This window comes from Engystomops pustulosus, chromosome 8 (assembly GCF_040894005.1).
Source record: "Engystomops pustulosus chromosome 8, aEngPut4.maternal, whole genome shotgun sequence".
NCBI classification, from domain to species: Eukaryota; Metazoa; Chordata; class Amphibia; order Anura; family Leptodactylidae; genus Engystomops; species Engystomops pustulosus.
In genome coordinates, this window is record NC_092418.1 from 8,608,431 (window position 1) to 8,629,436 (window position 21,006).

The following is a 21,006-nucleotide window of genomic DNA, read 5'->3' on the forward strand; positions in this document are numbered from 1 at the left end:
CTGGGCGCTGTGCATGCTGGGGGTTGTAGTGTCAGGCGCTGTGCAAGCTGGGGGTTGTAGTGTCGGGCGCTGTGCATGCTGGGGGTTGTACTGCTGGGCGCTGTGCATGCTGTGGGTTGTAGTGCTGGGCGCTGTGCATGCTGGGGGTTGTAATGTCGGGCGCTGTGCTTGCTGGGGGTTGTAGTTTCGGGCGCTGTGCATGCTGGGGGTTGTAGTGTCGGGCTCTGTGCATGCTGGGGGTTGTAGTGTTGGGCGCTGTACATGCTGGGGGTTGTAGTGTTGGGCGCTGTGTATGCTGGGGGTTGTAGTTTTGGGCGCTGTGCATGCTGGTGGTTGCAGTGTTGGGTGCTGTGCATGCTGGGGGTTGTAATGTCGGGCGCTGTGCTTGCTGGGGGTTGTAGTTTCGGGCGCTGTGCATGCTGGGGGTTGTAGTGTCGGGCTCTGTGCATGCTGGGGGTTGTAGTGTTGGGCGCTGTACATGCTGGGGGTTGTAGTGTTGGGCGCTGTGTATGCTGGGGGTTGTAGTTTTGGGCGCTGTGCATGCTGGTGGTTGCAGTGTTGGGTGCTGTGCATGCTGGGGGTTGTAGTGTTGGGCGCTGTACATGCTGGGGGTTGTAGTTTCGGGCGCTGTGCATGCTGGGGGTTGTAGTGTCGGGCTCTGTGCATGCTGGGGGTTGTAGTGTTGGGCGCTGTGTATGCTGGGGGTTGTAGTGTCGGGCTCTGTGCATGCTGGGGGTTGTAGTGTTGGGCGCTGTACATGCTGGGGGTTGTAGTGTTGGGCGATGTGTATGCTGGGGGTTGTAGCGTCGGGCGCTGTGCATGCTGGGGGTTGTAGTGTCGGGCTCTGTGCATGCTGGGGGTTGTAGTGTTGGGCGCTGTGCATGCTGGGGGTTGTAGTGTTGGGCGCTGTACATGCTGGGGGTTGTAGTGTTGGGCGCTGTGTATGCTGGGGGTTGTAGTTTTGGGCGCTGTGCATGCTGGTGGTTGTAGTGTTGGGTGCTGTGCATGCTGGGGGTTGTAGTGTCGGGCTCTGTGCATGCTGGGGGTTGTAGTGTTGGGCGCTGTGTATGCTGGGGGTTGTAGTGTTGGGCGCTGTGCATGCTGGGGGTTGTAGTGTTGGGCGCTGTGCATGCTGGGGGGTTGTAGTGTCGGGCTCTGTGCATGCTGGGGGTTGTAGTGTTGGGCGCTGTGTATGCTGGGGGTTGTAGTGTTGGGCGCTGTGTATGCTGGGGGTTGTAGTGTTGGGCGCTGTGCATGCTGGCGGTTGTAGTGTCGGGTGCTGTGCATGCTGGCGGTTGTAGTGTCGGGCTCTGTGCATGCTGGGGGTTGTAGTGTTGGGCGCTGTACATGCTGGGGGTTGTAGTGTCGGGCGCTGTGTATGCTGGGGGTTGTAGTGTTGGGCGCTGTACATGCTGGGGGTTGTAGTGTTGGGCGCTGTACATGCTGGGGGTTGTAGTGTTGGGCGCTGTGCATGCTGGGGGTTGTAGTGTCGGGCTCTGTGCATGCTGGGGGTTGTAGTGTTGAGCGCTGTACATGATGGGGGTTGTAGTGTTGGGCGCTGTGTATGCTGGGGGTTGTAGTGTCGGGCGCTGTGCATGCTGGCGGTTGTAGTGTCGGGCTCTGTGCATGCTGGGGGTTGTAGTGTTGGGCGCTGTACATGCTGGGGGTTGTAGTGTCGGGCGCTGTGTATGCTGGGGGTTGTAGTGTTGGGCGCTGTACATGCTGGGGGTTGTAGTGTTGGGCGCTGTACATGCTGGGGGTTGTAGTGTTGGGCGCTGTGCATGCTGGGGGTTGTAGTGTCGGGCTCTGTGCATGCTGGGGGTTGTAGTGTTGAGCGCTGTACATGATGGGGGTTGTAGTGTTGGGCGCTGTGTATGCTGGGGGTTGTAGTGTCGGGCGCTGTGCACACTGCAGGATGTGGGATCTGGTGATGAAATGTTTCGGTTACATCAGTAATTTGGGCAGGAAGCGCAGATGTGACAGGAGGAACTACAGTCATCAGCAGATACTCACCCCAAAGAGGTTCTGCAGCAGCCATGGTGATATATGTTATACCACACAATCACTGGGTGCAGTAGCGGGGGCCCCTGCATCTCTGTGAGGATCTCTCGCCCGTCACAGCTGAGTTTTCTGTCCAGTGAGTCCTGATGCCCAGTAATCTCAGCATCACCGTCCTCTATATCTGCTTCCCTCGCAGTGGCGACCCATTAACCCCTTCATGCCCCCAATCTGGTTAACCCTTTACGCGCTGCACATTGCCCTCCCCTGCAGATGAGCCCCCCCTCCGCTTCCTGCCTCCTCCTCCTCCTCTTGCAGAATAAGCATCAAAAAGCAGAAGTTTTAGTTTGGACTCCAGGCAGCCGACAGCGAGCATCACCCTGCCCCGGACCCCACTGCGTATACTCAGGTAAGTGGGTGCGGGGGATGTAATGGGGGGCTTGTAGTGCCCCCTCTCTCTTCTTTCATCCTCCTCGTTTCGCAGACCCCAATATCACAACCTCACCCCCCCCCCCCCCAAATAGATGAATGAAGTTGTGGGACCCCATTAGTTCCCGGATTATTGGGGTACAGACAATGGGATTTCTGACCACGACCTGCTTTACCAGCCTCCTCCTGACCCCGGGACTAGGACTCCCCATTATATCCTAAATGTGTCAGCTGAACCCCCAAACACTGAGCATCAATCGTAATGTGCGGCTTGTGTGTGTGACCAGGACAAGCTTTACATGGCCTCCTCCTGACACCAGGACCCCTCTATACTGGTTCCCCTGTTCCAGATTAGCTGGACCCCATTACTGGGCCGCTCTTCTCCTGTTTCCCAGGGACACATCGGGGGAGATTTATCAAAGTCTCTCCGAGCAGAACTGTTCTAGTTCTAACCAATCAGAGCTCAGCTTTCATTTCCTCACAGCTGTTTATAAAATGAAAGCTGAGCTCTGATTAAGTTTCTGAGGTAAAAATGTTCTAGTTGCCCATGGAAACCAATGATAAATCTCCCCCATTGCTTTAGCAGCCTCCTCCTGACACCCGGCCATTGCCCCCCATACACTGACCCTTCTGCCCTCTCCCAGGCCATTGCCCCCCATACACTGACCCTTCTGCCCTCTCCCAGGCCTGGTCATGAGGAAGGTCGTCCGCTCCAGTAAGTTCCGCCATGTCTTCGGGCAGCCGGTGAAGGCCGATCAGTGCTACGACGACATCCGAGTGTCGCAGAACACGTGGGACAGCAACTTCTGCTCTGTCAACCCCAAGTTCCTGGCCATCGTGGTGGAGGCGAGCGGCGGAGGCGCCTTCATGGTGCTGCCCCTGTCCAAGGTGGGTGACGAGTGTGAGGCGGGTGACGAGTGTGAGGCGAGTGATGGGCATGAGGCGGGTGATGGTGACGGGCGTGAGGCAGGTGACGGGGCGTAAGGCGGGTGACGGGTGTGAGGCGGGTGACGGTGACGGGTGTGAGGAGGGTGATGGTGACGGGCGTGAGGCGGGTGACGGGTGTGAGGTGGGTGATGGGTGTGAGGCGGGTGAAGGTGACGGGGCGTGAGGCGGGTGAGGGTGACGGGTGTGAGGTGGGTGATGGGTGTGAGGCGGGTGAAGGTGACGGGGCGTGAGGCGGGTGAGGGTGACGGGTGTGAGGGTGATGGTGACGGGCGTGAGGCGGGTGACGGGTGTGAGGAGGGTGATGGTGACGGGTGTGAGGCGGGTGATGGTGACGGGTGTGATGCGGGTGATGGTGACGGGCGTGAGGCGGGTGACGGGTGTGAGGTGGGTGATGGTGACGGGTGTGAGGCGGGTGATGGTGACGGGTGTGAGGCGGGTGATGGTGACGGGTGTGGGGCGGGTGACGGGTGTGAGGCGGGTGACGGTGACGGGTGTGAGGCGGGTGATGGGTGTGAGGCGGGTGATGGTGACTGGTGTGAAGCGGGTGATGGGTGTGAGGCGGGTGATGATGACGGGTGTGAGGCGGGTGATGGGTGTGAAGTCGGTGATGATGACGGGTGTGAGGCGGGTGATGGGTGTGAAGTCGGTGATGCAGCGCTGGGAGCGTCGCCGTGTCCCGGATCTTGTGGTTTAGTGAAAGGAAGTGGAGATAAGAGAAGAGACGCAGGTGAAGAGGATGAGGACATATATGTACATACATCTCCTGACTCCACCCACTACATATGGAGTCACCAATCACAGCATCTATACATCCATATATAGCACCAACCAATAATAATACTGCACTAGTACTAGGACATCACATGCAGGGTGACAGGACGTGGTGACATCACATGTCTGCACTATATGGCGGTGATGTAAACAGTATATGGCGGTGATGTAAGCAGTATACGGCGGTGATGTAGGCAGTATATGGCGGTGGTGTAAGCAGTATACGGCGGTGATGTCGGCAGTATATGGCGGTGATGTAAGCAGTATATGGCGGTGATGTCGGCAGTATACGGCGGTGATGTAGGCAGTATATGGCGGTGATGTAGGCAGTATATGGCGGTGATGTAAACAGTATATGGCGGTGATGTAAGCAGTATACGGCGGTGATGTAGGCAGTTTATGGCGGTGATGTAAGCAGTATATGGCGGTGATGTAAGCAGTATATGGCGGTGATGTAAGCAGTATATGGCGGTGATGTAAGCAGTATACGGCGGTGATGTAAGCAGTATATGGCGGTGATGTCGGCAGTATATGGCGGTGATGTAAACAGTATAAGGCGGTGATGTAAGCAATATATGGCGGTGATGTAAGCAGTATATGGCGGTGATGTAAACAGTATACGGCGGTGATGTAAGCAGTATACGGCGGTGATGTAAGCAGTATACGGCGGTGATGTAAGCAATATACGGCGGTGGTGTAAGCAGTATATGGCGGTGATGTAAGCACTATATGGCGGTGATGTAAGCAGTATATGGCGGTGATGTAAGCAGTATATGGCGGTGATGTCGGCAGTATAAGGCGGTGATGTAAGCAGTCTACGGCGGTGATGTAAGCAGTATATGGCGGTGATGTAAGCACTATATGGCGGTGATGTAAGCAGTATATAGCGGTGATGTAAGCAGTATATGGCGGTGATGTAAGCACTATATGGCGGTGATGTAAGCACTATATGGCGGTGATGTAAGCAGTATATGGCGGTATACTCTGATGATGGCCGGTACCTGGCCCTCGTGGTGTGGATGACACACAGGGGCTGAGCAGTTGTAGCCGCACACAATGGCCCCTGTGTCCCCCCGTGACATACCGCCATGTGTGTATGGGGGGGGGGGGTATGCGATGCCCTCGGGGGGGAGACGTCTTATGACCAACATAAAAGCTGAGGAGGAGGATATAACACAACAAACATGGAGTCGGGGGGGGGGGGGGATCCTGCAGCACCCACCATTATCTGCAGGAAAGGGGCACATACTTATCAGCCCCGTGCACACCTGAGGGCAAAGTGCAGGGCCCCGCACAGCGTATAGCAGTGTGTTATATAGCACTGGACGCCATTATAAAGGGGGATATGGTATAGCACTGTATGGCGATACAATAACACTGTATGGCGATACAATAACACTGTATGGCGATACAATAACACTGTATGGCGGTATAATAACACTGTATGGCGATACAATAACACTGTATGGCGGTATAATAACACGGTATGGCGGTATAATAACACGGTATGGAGGTATAATAACAAGGTATGGCGGTACAATAACACTGTATGGCGGTACAATAACACGGTATGGCGGTACAATAACACGGTATGGCGGTATTATAACACGGTATGGCGGTATAATAACACGGTATGGCGATACAATAACACTGTATGGTGATACAATAACACTGTATGGCGATACAATAACACGGTATGGAGGTATAATAACACGGTATGGCGATACAATAACACGGTATGGCGGTATAATAACACGGTATGGCGATACAATAACACGGTATGGCGATACAATAACACGGTATGGAGGTATAATAACACGGTATGGCGATACAATAACACGGTATGGCGGTATAATAACACGGTATGGCGATACAATAACACGGTATGGCGGTACAATAACACGGTATGGCGATACAATAACACTGTATGGCGGTATAATAACACGGTATGGCGGTATAATAACACGGTATGGAGGTATAATAACAAGGTATGGCGGTACAATAACACTGTATGGCGGTACAATAACACGGTATGGCGATACAATAACACTGTATGGCGGTACAATAACACGGTATGGCGGTACAATAACACGGTATGGCGGTATTATAACACGGTATGGCGGTATAATAACACGGTATGGCGATACAATAACACGGTATGGAGGTATAATAACACGGTATGGCGATACAATAACACGGTATGGCGGTATAATAACACGGTATGGCGATACAATAACACGGTATGGCGGTACAATAACACGGTATGGCGATACAATAACACTGTATGGCGGTATAATAACACTGTATGGCGATACAATAACACTGTTTGGCGGTATAATAACACGGTATGGCGGCATAATAACACGGTATGGCGGTATAATAACACGGTATGGAGGTATAATAACACAGTATGGCGGTACAATAACACTGTATGGCGGTACAATAACACGGTATGGCGGTACAATAACACGGTATGGCGGTATTATAACACGGTATGGCGGTATAATAACACGGTATGGCGATACAATAACACGGTATGGAGGTATAATAACACGGTATGGCGGTATAATAACACGGTATGGCGGTATAATAACACGGCATGGAGGTATAATAACACGGTATGGCGGTACAATAACACTGTATGGCGGTACAATAACACGGTATGGCGGTACAATAACACGGTATGGAGGTATAATAACACGGTATGGCGATACAATAACACGGTATGGCGGTATAATAATGTATAGAGCACTGTATGGTGGTACAATAACACGGTATGGCGGTATAATAATGTATAGAGCACTGTATGGCGGTACAATAACACGGTATGGCGGTATAATAATGAATAGAGCCCTGTATGGCGGTACAATAACACGGTATGGCGGTATAATAATGTATAGAGCACTGTATGGCGGTACAATAACACGGTATGGCGGTATAATAATGTATAGAGCACTGTATGGCGGTACAATAACACGGTATGGCGGTATAATAATGTATAGAGCACTGTATGGCGGTACAATAACACGGTATGGCGGTATAATAATGTATAGAGCACTGTATGGCGGTACAATAACACGGTATGGCGGTATAATAATGTATAGAGCACTGTATGGCGGTGTAATTAGAGTCATCATGCTGTTTCCTGTGACTGTAAGGTTGGACTGATGTGACTCTGTGTGATCCCTGGTGTATAGTGAGTGTATAGTGTGTATATAGTGAGTGTGTATATAGTGTGTATATAGTGAGTGTATAGTGTGTATATAGTGTGTATATAGTGAGCGCGCTCCCCGGAGTGTGGCCTGCAGTAATAGGGGAAGTGCTGGTGACACCTCGGCTCGGTCCTGACCTTATTTGGTCCTGCAGGTGGATTACTGCGACACCTTCTAGTGCAAACCACAGGAAGAAGCGTCACCCACATCATATTATACTGCTGCAGAGCATCTAACCGCAGCTCATCGCGCTGCTCCGCCTCTGATGCTCCACTCAGATTATCTGCAACGCCTCCTGTCATATACACTCACCGGCCACTTTATTAGGTGCACCATGCTAGTAACGGCTTGGACCCCCTTTTGCCTTCAGAACTGCCTCAATTCTTCGTGGCATAGATACAACAAGGTGCTGGAAGCTCCTCAGAGATTTTGCTCCATAGTGACATGATGGCATCACACAGTTGCCGCAGATTTGTCGGCTGCACATCCATGATGCGAATCTCCCGTTCCACCACATCCTAAAGATGCTCTATTGGATTGAGATCTGGTGACTGTGGAGCCATTTGTGTCCAGTGACCTCATTGTCATGTTCAAGAAACCAGTCTGAGATGCTTCCAGCTTTATGACATGGCGCATTATCCTGCTGAAAGTAGCCATCAGATGTTACAGGGTACATTGTGCTCATAAAGGGATGGACATGGTCAGCAACAATACTCAGGTAGGCTGTGGCATTGTACCAAGGGGCCCAAAGACACCATGACACCACCACCACCAGCCTGAGCCGCTGATACAAGGCAGGATGGATCCATGACACCACCACCACCAGCCTGACCCGCTGATACATGGCAGGATGGATCCATGACACCACCACCACCAGCCTGACCCGCTGATACAAGGCAGGATGGATCCATGACACCAGCACCACCAGCCTGACCCGCTGATACAAGGCAGGATGGATCCATGACACCACCACCACCAGCCTGACCCGCTGATACAAGGCAGGATGGATCCATGACACCAGCACCACCAGCCTGAGCCGCTGATACAAGGCAGGATGGATCCATGACACCACCACCACCAGCCTGACCCGCTGATACAAGGCAGGATGGATCCATGACACCACCAGCACCAGCCTGACCCGCTGATACAAGGCAGGATGGATCCATGACACCACCACCACCAGCCTGAGCCGCTGATACAAGGCAGGATGGATCCATGACACCAGCACCACCAGCCTGAGCCGCTGATACAAGGCAGGATGGATCCATGACACCACCACCACCAGCCTGACCCGCTGATACAAGGCAGGATGGATCCATGACACCACCACCACCAGCCTGACCCGCTGATACAAGGCAGGATGGATCCATGACACCACCACCACCAGCCTGAGCCGCTGATACAAGGCAGGATGGATCCATGACACCAGCACCACCACCAGCCTGAGCCGCTGATACAAGGCAGGATGGATCCATGACACCACCGCCACCAGCCTGACCCGCTGATACAAGGCAGGATGGATCCATGACACCACCGCCACCAGCCTGACCCGCTGATACAAGGCAGGATGGATCCATGACACCCCCACCACCAGCCTGACCCGCTGATACAAGGCAGGATGGATCCATGACACCAGCACCACCAGCCTGACCCGCTGATACAAGGCAGGATGGATCCATGACACCACCACCACCAGCCTGACCCGCTGATACAAGGCAGGATGGATCCATGACACCACCACCACCAGCCTGAGCCGCTGATACAAGGCAGGATGGATCCATGACACCAGCACCACCAGCCTGACCCGCTGATACAAGGCAGGATGGATCCATGACACCACCACCACCAGCCTGAGCCGCTGATACAAGGCAGGATGGATCCATGACACCACCACCACCAGCCTGAGCCGCTGATACAGGGCAGGATGGATCCATGACACCACCACCACCAGCCTGACCCGCTGATACAAGGCAGGATGGATCCATGACACCACCACCACCAGCCTGAGCCGCTGATACAAGGCAGGATGGATCCATGACACCAGCACCACCAGCCTGACCCGCTGATACAAGGCAGGATGGATCCATGACACCACCACCACCAGCCTGAGCCGCTGATACAGGGCAGGATGGATCCATGACACCACCACCACCAGCCTGACCCGCTGATACAAGGCAGGATGGATCCATGACACCACCACCACCAGCCTGAGCCGCTGATACAAGGCAGGATGGATCCATGACACCACCACCAGCCTGAACCGCTGATACAAGGCAGGATGGATCCATGACACCACCACCACCAGCCTGACCCGCTGATACAAGGCAGGATGGATCCATGACCCCACCACCACCAGCCTGAGCCGCTGATACAAGGCAGGATGGATCCATGACACCAGCACCACCAGCCTGAGCCGCTGATACAAGGCAGGATGGATCCATGACACCACCACCACCAGCCTGACCCGTTGATACAAGGCAGGATGGATCCATGACACCAGCACCACCAGCCTGACCCGCTGATACAAGGCAGGATGGATCCATGACACCACCAGCACCAGCCTGACCCGCTGATACAAGGCAGGATGGATCCATGACACCACCACCACCAGCCTGAGCCGCTGATACAAGGCAGGATGGATCCATGACACCACCACCAGCCTGACCCGCTGATACAAGGCAGGATGGATCCATGACACCACCACCACCAGCCTGACCCGCTGATACAAGGCAGGATGGATCCATGACACCAGCACCACCAGCCTGAACCGCTGATACAAGGCGGGATGGATCCATGACACCACCACCACCAGCCTGACCCGCTGATACAAGGCAGGATGGATCCATGACACCACCACCACCAGCCTGAGCCGCTGATACAAGGCAGGATGGATCCATGACACCACCACCACCAGCCTGAGCCGCTGATACAAGGCAGGATGGATCCATGACACCACCACCACCAGCCTGAGCCGCTGATACAAGGCAGGATGGATCCATGACACCACCACCAGCCTGACCCGCTGATACAAGGCAGGATGGATCCATGACACCAGCACCACCAGCCTGAGCCGCTGATACAAGGCAGGATGGATCCATGACACCACCACCACCAGCCTGAGCCGCTGATACAAGGCAGGATGGATCCATGACACCACCACCACCAGCCTGAGCCGCTGATACAGGGCAGGATGGATCCATGACACCACCACCACCAGCCTGACCCGCTGATACAAGGCAGGATGGATCCATGACACCACCACCACCAGCCTGAGCCGCTGATACAAGGCAGGATGGATCCATGACACCAGCACCACCAGCCTGAGCCGCTGATACAAGGCAGGATGGATCCATGACACCACCACCACCAGCCTGACCCGCTGATACAAGGCAGGATGGATCCATGACACCAGCACCACCAGCCTGACCCGCTGATACAAGGCAGGATGGATCCATGACACCACCAGCACCAGCCTGACCCGCTGATACAAGGCAGGATGGATCCATGACACCACCACCACCAGCCTGAGCCGCTGATACAGGGCAGGATGGATCCATGACACCACCACCACCAGCCTGACCCGCTGATACAAGGCAGGATGGATCCATGACACCACCACCACCAGCCTGACCCGCTGATACAAGGCAGGATGGATCCATGACACCAGCACCACCAGCCTGACCCGCTGATACAAGGCAGGATGGATCCATGACACCCCCACCACCAGCCTGACCCGCTGATACAAGGCAGGATGGATCCATGACACCAGCACCACCAGCCTGACCCGCTGATACAAGGCAGGATGGATCCATGACACCACCACCACCAGCCTGACCCGCTGATACAAGGCAGGATGGATCCATGACACCACCACCACCAGCCTGAGCCGCTGATACAAGGCAGGATGGATCCATGACACCAGCACCACCAGCCTGACCCGCTGATACAAGGCAGGATGGATCCATGACACCACCACCACCAGCCTGAGCCGCTGATACAGGGCAGGATGGATCCATGACACCACCACCACCAGCCTGACCCGCTGATACAAGGCAGGATGGATCCATGACACCACCACCACCAGCCTGAGCCGCTGATACAAGGCAGGATGGATCCATGACACCACCACCAGCCTGAACCGCTGATACAAGGCAGGATGGATCCATGACACCACCACCACCAGCCTGACCCGCTGATACAAGGCAGGATGGATCCATGACCCCACCACCACCAGCCTGAGCCGCTGATACAAGGCAGGATGGATCCATGACACCAGCACCACCAGCCTGAGCCGCTGATACAAGGCAGGATGGATCCATGACACCACCACCACCAGCCTGACCCGCTGATACAAGGCAGGATGGATCCATGACACCAGCACCACCAGCCTGACCCGCTGATACAAGGCAGGATGGATCCATGACACCACCAGCACCAGCCTGACCCGCTGATACAAGGCAGGATGGATCCATGACACCACCACCACCAGCCTGAGCCGCTGATACAAGGCAGGATGGATCCATGACACCACCACCAGCCTGACCCGCTGATACAAGGCAGGATGGATCCATGACACCACCACCACCAGCCTGACCCGCTGATACAAGGCAGGATGGATCCATGACACCAGCACCACCAGCCTGAACCGCTGATACAAGGCGGGATGGATCCATGACACCACCACCACCAGCCTGACCCGCTGATACAAGGCAGGATGGATCCATGACACCACCACCACCAGCCTGAGCCGCTGATACAAGGCAGGATGGATCCATGACACCACCACCACCAGCCTGAGCCGCTGATACAAGGCAGGATGGATCCATGACACCACCACCACCAGCCTGAGCCGCTGATACAAGGCAGGATGGATCCATGACACCACCACCAGCCTGACCCGCTGATACAAGGCAGGATGGATCCATGACACCACCACCACCAGCCTGAACCGCTGATACAAGGCGGGATGGATCCATGACACCACCACCACCAGCCTGACCCGCTGATACAAGGCAGGATGGATCCATGACACCACCACCACCAGCCTGAGCCGCTGATACAAGGCAGGATGGATCCATGACACCACCACCAGCCTGACCCGCTGATACAAGGCAGGATGGATCCATGACACCACCACCACCAGCCTGAACCGCTGATACAAGGCAGGATGGATCCATGACACCACCACCACCAGCCTGAGCCGCTGATACAAGGCAGGAGGGATCCATGACACCACCACCACCAGCCTGACCCGCTGATACAAGGCAGGATGGATCCATGACACCACCACCACCAGCCTGAGCCGCTGATACAAGGCAGGATGGATCCATGACACCACCACCACCAGCCTGAGCCGCTGATACAAGGCAGGATGGATCCATGACACCACCACCACCAGCCTGACCCGCTGATACAAGGCAGGATGGATCCATGACACCACCACCACCAGCCTGACCCGCTGATACAAGGCAGGATGGATCCATGACACCACCACCACCAGCCTGACCCGCTGATACAAGGCAGGATGGATCCATGACACCACCACCACCAGCCTGACCCGCTGATACAAGGCAGGATGGATCCATGACACCACCACCACCAGCCTGAGCCGCTGATACAAGGCAGGATGGATCCATGACACCACCACCACCAGCCTGACCCGCTGATACAAGGCAGGATGGATCCATGACACCACCAGCACCAGCCTGACCCGCTGATACAAGGCAGGATGGATCCATGACACCACCACCACCAGCCTGAGCCGCTGATACAAGGCAGGATGGATCCATGACACCACCAGCACCAGCCTGACCCGCTGATACAAGGCAGGATGGATCCATGACACCACCACCACCAGCCTGAGCCGCTGATACAAGGCAGGATGGATCCATGACACCACCAGCACCAGCCTGACCCGCTGATACAAGGCAGGATGGATCCATGACACCACCACCACCAGCCTGAGCCGCTGATACAAGGCAGGATGGATCCATGACACCACCACCACCAGCCTGAGCCGCTGATACAAGGCAGGATGGATCCATGACACCACCAGCACCAGCCTGACCCGCTGATACAAGGCAGGATGGATCCATGACACCACCACCACCAGCCTGAGCCGCTGATACAAGGCAGGATGGATCCATGACACCACCAGCACCAGCCTGACCCGCTGATACAAGGCAGGATGGATCCATGACACCACCACCACCAGCCTGAGCCGCTGATACAAGGCAGGATGGATCCATGACACCACCACCACCAGCCTGAGCCGCTGATACAAGGCAGGATGGATCCATGACACCAGCACCACCAGCCTGACCCGCTGATACAAGGCAGGATGGATCCATGACACCCCCACCACCAGCCTGACCCGCTGATACAAGGCAGGATGGATCCATGACACCACCACCACCAGCCTGACCCGCTGATACAAGGCAGGATGGATCCATGACACCACCACCACCAGCCTGACCCGCTGATACAAGGCAGGATGGATCCATGACACCACCACCACCAGCCTGACCCGCTGATACAAGGCAGGATGGATCCATGACACCACCACCACCAGCCTGACCCGCTGATACAAGGCAGGATGGATCCATGACACCACCACCAGCCTGACCCGCTGATACAAGGCAGGATGGATCCATGACACCACCACCACCAGCCTGACCCGCTGATACAAGGCAGGATGGATCCATGACACCACCACCACCAGCCTGAGCCGCTGATACAAGGCAGGATAAATCCATGACACCACCACCACCAGCCTGACCCGCTGATACAAGGCAGGATGGATCCATGACACCACCACCAGCCTGAGCCGCTGATACAAGGCAGGATGGATCCATGACACCACCACCACCAGCCTGACCCGCTGATACAAGGCAGGATGGATCCATGACACCACCACCACCAGCCTGAGCCGCTGATACAAGGCAGGATGGATCCATGACACCACCAGCACCAGCCTGACCCGCTGATACAAGGCAGGATGGATCCATGACACCACCACCACCAGCCTGAGCCGCTGATACAAGGCAGGATGGATCCATGACACCAGCACCAGCCTGACCCGCTGATACAAGGCAGGATGGATCCATGACACCACCACCACCAGCCTGACCCGCTGATACAAGGCAGGATGGATCCATGACACCAGCACCAGCCTGACCCGCTGATACAAGGCAGGATGGATCCATGACACCACCACCACCAGCCTGACCCACTGATACAAGGCAGGATGGATCCATGACACCACCACCTGCCTGACCCGCTGATACAAGGCAGGATGGATCCATGACACCACCACCACCAGCCTGACCCACTGATACAAGGCAGGATGGATCCATGACACCAGCACCAGCCTGACCCGCTGATACAGGGCAGGATGGATCCATGGCACCACCACCACCAGCCTGAGCCGCTGATACAAGGCAGGATGGATCCATGACACCACCAGCCTGAGCCGCTGATACAAGGCAGGATGGATCCATGACACCAGCACCACCAGCCTGACCCGCTGATACAAGGCAGGATGGATCCATGACACCACCACCAGCCTGACCCGCTGATACAAGGCAGGATGGATCCATGACACCACCACCACCAGCCTGACCCACTGATACAAGGCAGGATGGATCCATGACACCACCACCACCAGCCTGAACCGCTGATACAAGGCAGGATGGATCCATGACACCACCACCACCAGCCTGACCCGCTGATACAAGGCAGGATGGATCCATGACACCACCACCACCAGCCTGACCCGCTGATACAAGGCAGGATGGATCCATGACACCACCACCACCAGCCTGACCCGCTGATACAAGGCAGGATGGATCCATGACACCACCACCACCAGCCTGACCCGCTGATACAAGGCAGGATGGATCCATGACACCAGCACCACCAGCCTGACCCGCTGATACAAGGCGGGATGGATCCATGACACCACCACCAGCCTGAGCCGCTGATACAAGGCAGGATGGATCCATGACACCACCAGCACCAGCCTGAGCCGCTGATACAAGGCAGGATGGATCCATGACACCACCACCACCAGCCTGACCCGCTGATACAAGGCAGGATGGATCCATGACACCACCAGCACCAGCCTGACCCGCTGATACAAGGCAGGATGGATCCATGACACCACCACCACCAGCCTGACCCGCTGATACAAGGCAGGATGGATCCATGACACCACCACCACCAGCCTGACCCGCTGATACAAGGCAGGATGGATCCATGACACCACCACCACCAGCCTGAGCCGCTGATACAAGGCAGGATGGATCCATGACACCACCACCACCAGCCTGACCCGCTGATACAAGGCAGGATGGATCCATGACACCACCACCACCAGCCTGACCCGCTGATACAAGGCAGGATGGATCCATGACACCACCACCACCAGCCTGACCCGCTGATACAAGGCAGGATGGATCCATGACACCACCACCACCAGCCTGAGCCGCTGATACAAGGCAGGATGGATCCATGACACCACCACCACCAGCCTGACCCGCTGATACAAGGCAGGATGGATCCATGACACCACCACCACCAGCCTGACCCGCTGATACAAGGCAGGATGGATCCATGACACCACCACCACCAGCCTGAGCCGCTGATACAGGGCAGGATGGATCCATGACACCACCACCACCAGCCTGAGCCGCTGATACAAGGCAGGATGGATCCATGACACCACCAGCCTGAGCCGCTGATACAAGGCAGGATGGATCCATGACACCAGCACCACCAGCCTGACCCGCTGATACAAGGCAGGATGGATCCATGACACCACCACCACCAGCCTGACCCGCTGATACAAGGCAGGATGGATCCATGACACCACCACCACCAGCCTGACCCGGTGATACAAGGCAGGATGGATCCATGACACCACCACCACCAGCCTGAGCCGCTGATACAAGGCAGGATGGATCCATGACACCACCACCACCAGCCTGACCCGCTGATACAAGGCAGGATGGATCCATGACACCACCACCACCAGCCTGACCCGCTGATACAAGGCAGGATGGATCCATGACACCACCACCACCAGCCTGAGCCGCTGATACAAGGCAGGATGGATCCATGACACCACCACCAGCCTGACCCGCTGATACAAGGCAGGATGGATCCATGACACCAGCACCACCAGCCTGACCCGCTGATACAAGGCAGGATGGATCCATGACACCAGCACCACCAGCCTGACCCGCTGATACAAGGCAGGATGGATCCATGACACCACCACCACCAGCCTGACCCGCTGATACAAGGCAGGATGGATCCATGACACCACCACCACCAGCCTGAGCCGCTGATACAAGGCAGGATGGATCCATGACACCACCACCACCAGCCTGACCCGCTGATACAAGGCAGGATGGATCCATGACACCACCACCACCAGCCTGATCCGCTGATACAAGGCAGGATGGATCCATGACACCACCACCACCAGCCTGACCCGCTGATACAAGGCAGGATGGATCCATGACACCACCACCACCAGCCTGACCCGCTGATACAAGGCAGGATGGATCCATGACACCACCACCACCAGCCTGAGCCGCTGATACAAGGCAGGATGGATCCATGACACCACCACCACCAGCCTGACCCGCTGATACAAGGCAGGATGGATCCATGACACCACCACCACCAGCCTGATCCGCTGATACAAGGCAGGATGGATCCATGACACCACCACCACCAGCCTGACCCGCTGATACAAGGCAGGATGGATCCATGACACCACCACCACCACCAGCCTGACCCGCTGATACAAGGCAGGATGGATCCATGACACCACCACCACCAGCCTGAGCCGCTGATACAAGGCAGGATGGATCCATGACACCAGCACCACCAGCCTGACCCGCTGATACAAGGCAGGATGGATCCATGACACCACCACCACCAGCCTGAGCCGCTGATACAAGGCAGGATGGATCCATGACACCACCACCACCAGCCTGACCCGCTGATACAAGGCAGGATGGATCCATGACACCAGCACCACCAGCCTGAGCCGCTGATACAAGGCAGGATGGATCCATGACACCAGCACCACCAGCCTGACCCATTATACAAGGCAGGATGGATCCATGACACCAGCACCACCAGCCTGACCCGCTGATACAAGGCAGGATGGATCCATGACACCACCACCACCAGCCTGACCCGCTGATACAAGGCAGGATGGATCCATGACACCACCACCACCAGCCTGAGCCGCTGATACAAGGCAGGATGGATCCATGACACCAGCACCACCAGCCTGACCCGCTGATACAAGGCAGGATGGATCCATGACACCACCAGCACCAGCCTGACCCGCTGATACAAGGCAGGATGGATCCATGACACCACCACCACCAGCCTGACCCGCTGATACAAGGCAGGATGGATCCATGACACCACCACCACCAGCCTGACCCGCTGATACAAGGCAGGATGGATCCATGACACCACCACCACCAGCCTGAGCCGCTGATACAAGGCAGGATGGATCCATGACACCACCACCACCAGCCTGAGCCGCTGATACAAGGCAGGATGGATCCATGACACCACCACCACCAGCCTGAGCCGCTGATACAAGGCAGGAGGGATCCATGACACCAGCACCACCAGCCTGACCCGCTGATACAAGGCAGGATGGATCCATGACACCACCAGCCTGAGCCGCTGATACAAGGCAGGATGGATCCATGACACCACCACCACCAGCCTGACCCGCTGATACAAGGCAGGATGGATCCATGACACCAGCACCACCGGCCTGACCCGCTGATACAAGGCAGGATGGATCCATGACATCACCACCACCAGCCTGACCCGCTGATACAAGGCAGGATGGATCCATGACACCACCACCAGCCTGACCCGCTGATACAAGGCAGGATGGATCCATGACACCACCAGCACCAGCCTGACCCGCTGATACAAGGCAGGATGGATCCATGACACCACCAGCACCAGCCTGACCCGCTGATACAAGGCAGGATGGATCCATGACACCACCACCACCAGCCTGACCCGCTGATACAAGGCAGGATGGATCCATGACACCACCACCACCAGCCTGAGCCGCTGATACAAGGCAGGATGGATCCATGACACCACCACCACCAGCCTGAGCCGCTGATACAAGGCAGGATGGATCCATGACACCAGCACCACCGGCCTGACCCGCTGATACAAGGCAGGATGGATCCATGACATCACCACCACCAGCCTGACCCGCTGATACAAGGCAGGATGGATCCATGACACCACCACCACCAGCCTGACCCGCTGATACAGGGCAGGATGGATCCATGACACCACCACCACCAGCCTGAGCCGCTGATACAAGGCAGGATGGATCCATGACACCACCACCACCAGCCTGAGCCGCTGATACAAGGCAGGATGGATCCATGACACCACCACCACCAGCCTGACCCGCTGATACAAGGCAGGATGGATCCATGACACCAGCACCACCGGCCTGACCCGCTGATACAAGGCAGGATGGATCCATGACACCACCACCACCAGCCTGACCCGCTGATACAAGGCAGGATGGATCCATGACACCACCACCACCAGCCTGACCCGCTGATACAAGGCAGGATGGATCCATGACACCACCACCACCAGCCTGACCCGCTGATACAAGGCAGGATGGATCCATGACACCACCACCACCAGCCTGACCCGCTGATACAAGGCAGGATGGATCCATGACACCACCACCACCAGCCTGATCCGCTGATACAAGGCAGGATGGATCCATGACACCACCACCACCAGCCTGATCCGCTGATACAAGGCAGGATGGATCCATGACACCACCACCACCAGCCTGAGCCGCTGATACAAGGCAGGATGGATCCATGACACCACCAGCACCAGCCTGAGCCGCTGATACAAGGCAGGATGGATCCATGACACCACCGCCACCAGCCTGAACCGCTGATACAAGGCAGGATGGATCCATGACACCACCACCACCAGCCTGACCCGCTGATACAAGGCAGGATGGATCCATGACACCACCACCACCAGCCTGACCCGCTGATACAAGGCAGGATGGATCCATGACACCAGCACCACCGGCCTGACCCGCTGATACAAGGCAGGATGGATCCATGACACCACCACCACCAGCCTGACCCGCTGATACAAGGCAGGATGGATCCATGACACCACCACCACCAGCCTGAGCCGCTGATACAAGGCAGGATGGATCCATGACACCAGCACCACCAGCCTGACCCGCTGATACAAGGCAGGATGGATCCATGACACCACCACCACCAGCCTGAGCCGCTGATACAAGGCAGGATGGATCCATGACACCAGCACCACCAGCCTGAGCCGCTGATACAAGGCAGGATGGATCCATGACACCACCACCATCAGCCTGACCCGCTGATACAAGGCAGGATGGATCCATGACACCAGCACCACCAGCCTGAGCCGCTGATACAAGGCAGGATGGATCCATGACACCACCACCACCAGCCTGACCCGCTGATACAAGGCAGGATGGATCCATGACACCACCACCACCAGCCTGACCCGCTGATACAAGGCAGGATGGATCCATGACACCACCACCACCAGCCTGACCCGCTGATACAAGGCAGGATGGATCCATGACACCACCACCACCAGCCTGACCCGCTGATACAAGGCAGGATGGATCCATGACACCACCACCAGCCTGACCCGCTGATACAAGGCAGGATGGATCCATGACACCACCACCACCAGCCTGAGCCGCTGATACAAGGCAGGATGGATCCATGACACCACCACCACCAGCCTGACCCGCTGATACAAGGCAGGATGGATCCATGACACCACCACCACCAGCCTGACCCGCTGATACAAGGCAGGATGGATCCATGACACCACCACCACCAGCCTGACCCGCTGATACAAGGCAGGATGGATCCATGACACCAGCACCACCAGCCTGACCCGCTGATACAAGGCAGGATGGATCCATGACACCACCACCACCAGCCTGAGCCGCTGATACAAGGCAGGATGGATCCATGACACCAGCACCACCAGCCTGAGCCGCTGATACAAGGCAGGATGGATCCATGACACCACCACCACCAGCCTGACCCGCTGATACAAGGCAGGATGGATCCATGACACCAGCACCACCAGCCTGAGCCGCTGATACAAGGCAGGATGGATCCATGACACCACCACCACCAGCCTGAGCCGCTGATACAGGGCAGGATGGATCCATGACACCACCAGCACCAGCCTGACCCGCTGATACAAGGCAGGATGGATCCATGACACCACCACCACCAGCCTGACCCGCTGATACATGGCAGGATGGATCCATGACACCACCACCACCAGCCTGACCCGCTGATACAAGGCAGGATGGATCCATGACACCACCACCACCAGCCTGACCCGCTGATACATGGCAGGATGGATCCATGACACCACCACCACCAGCCTGACCCGCTGATACAAGGCAGGATGGATCCATGACACCAGCACCACCAGCCTGACCCGCTGATACAAGGCAGGATGGATCCATGACACCACCACCACCAGCCTGACCCGCTGATACAAGGCAGGATGGATCCATGAC

General features: G+C 56.4%; 1 protein-coding gene across 1 annotated transcript in view; it reads left to right on the plus strand.

Moving 5' to 3' along the window:
* Positions 1-2,256: 2,256 nt before the first annotated feature.
* The window catches only part of CORO1A (coronin 1A), a 39,800-nt gene continuing 21,050 nt past the window's right edge, over positions 2,257-21,006 (plus strand). The window contains exons 1-2 of the mRNA XM_072119562.1: positions 2,257-2,407; positions 3,113-3,315. Coding sequence (XP_071975663.1) covers positions 2,272-2,407; positions 3,113-3,315 — 339 coding nt within the window. The 5' untranslated portion in view covers positions 2,257-2,271. The remainder of the gene's footprint in view (positions 2,408-3,112; positions 3,316-21,006) is intronic.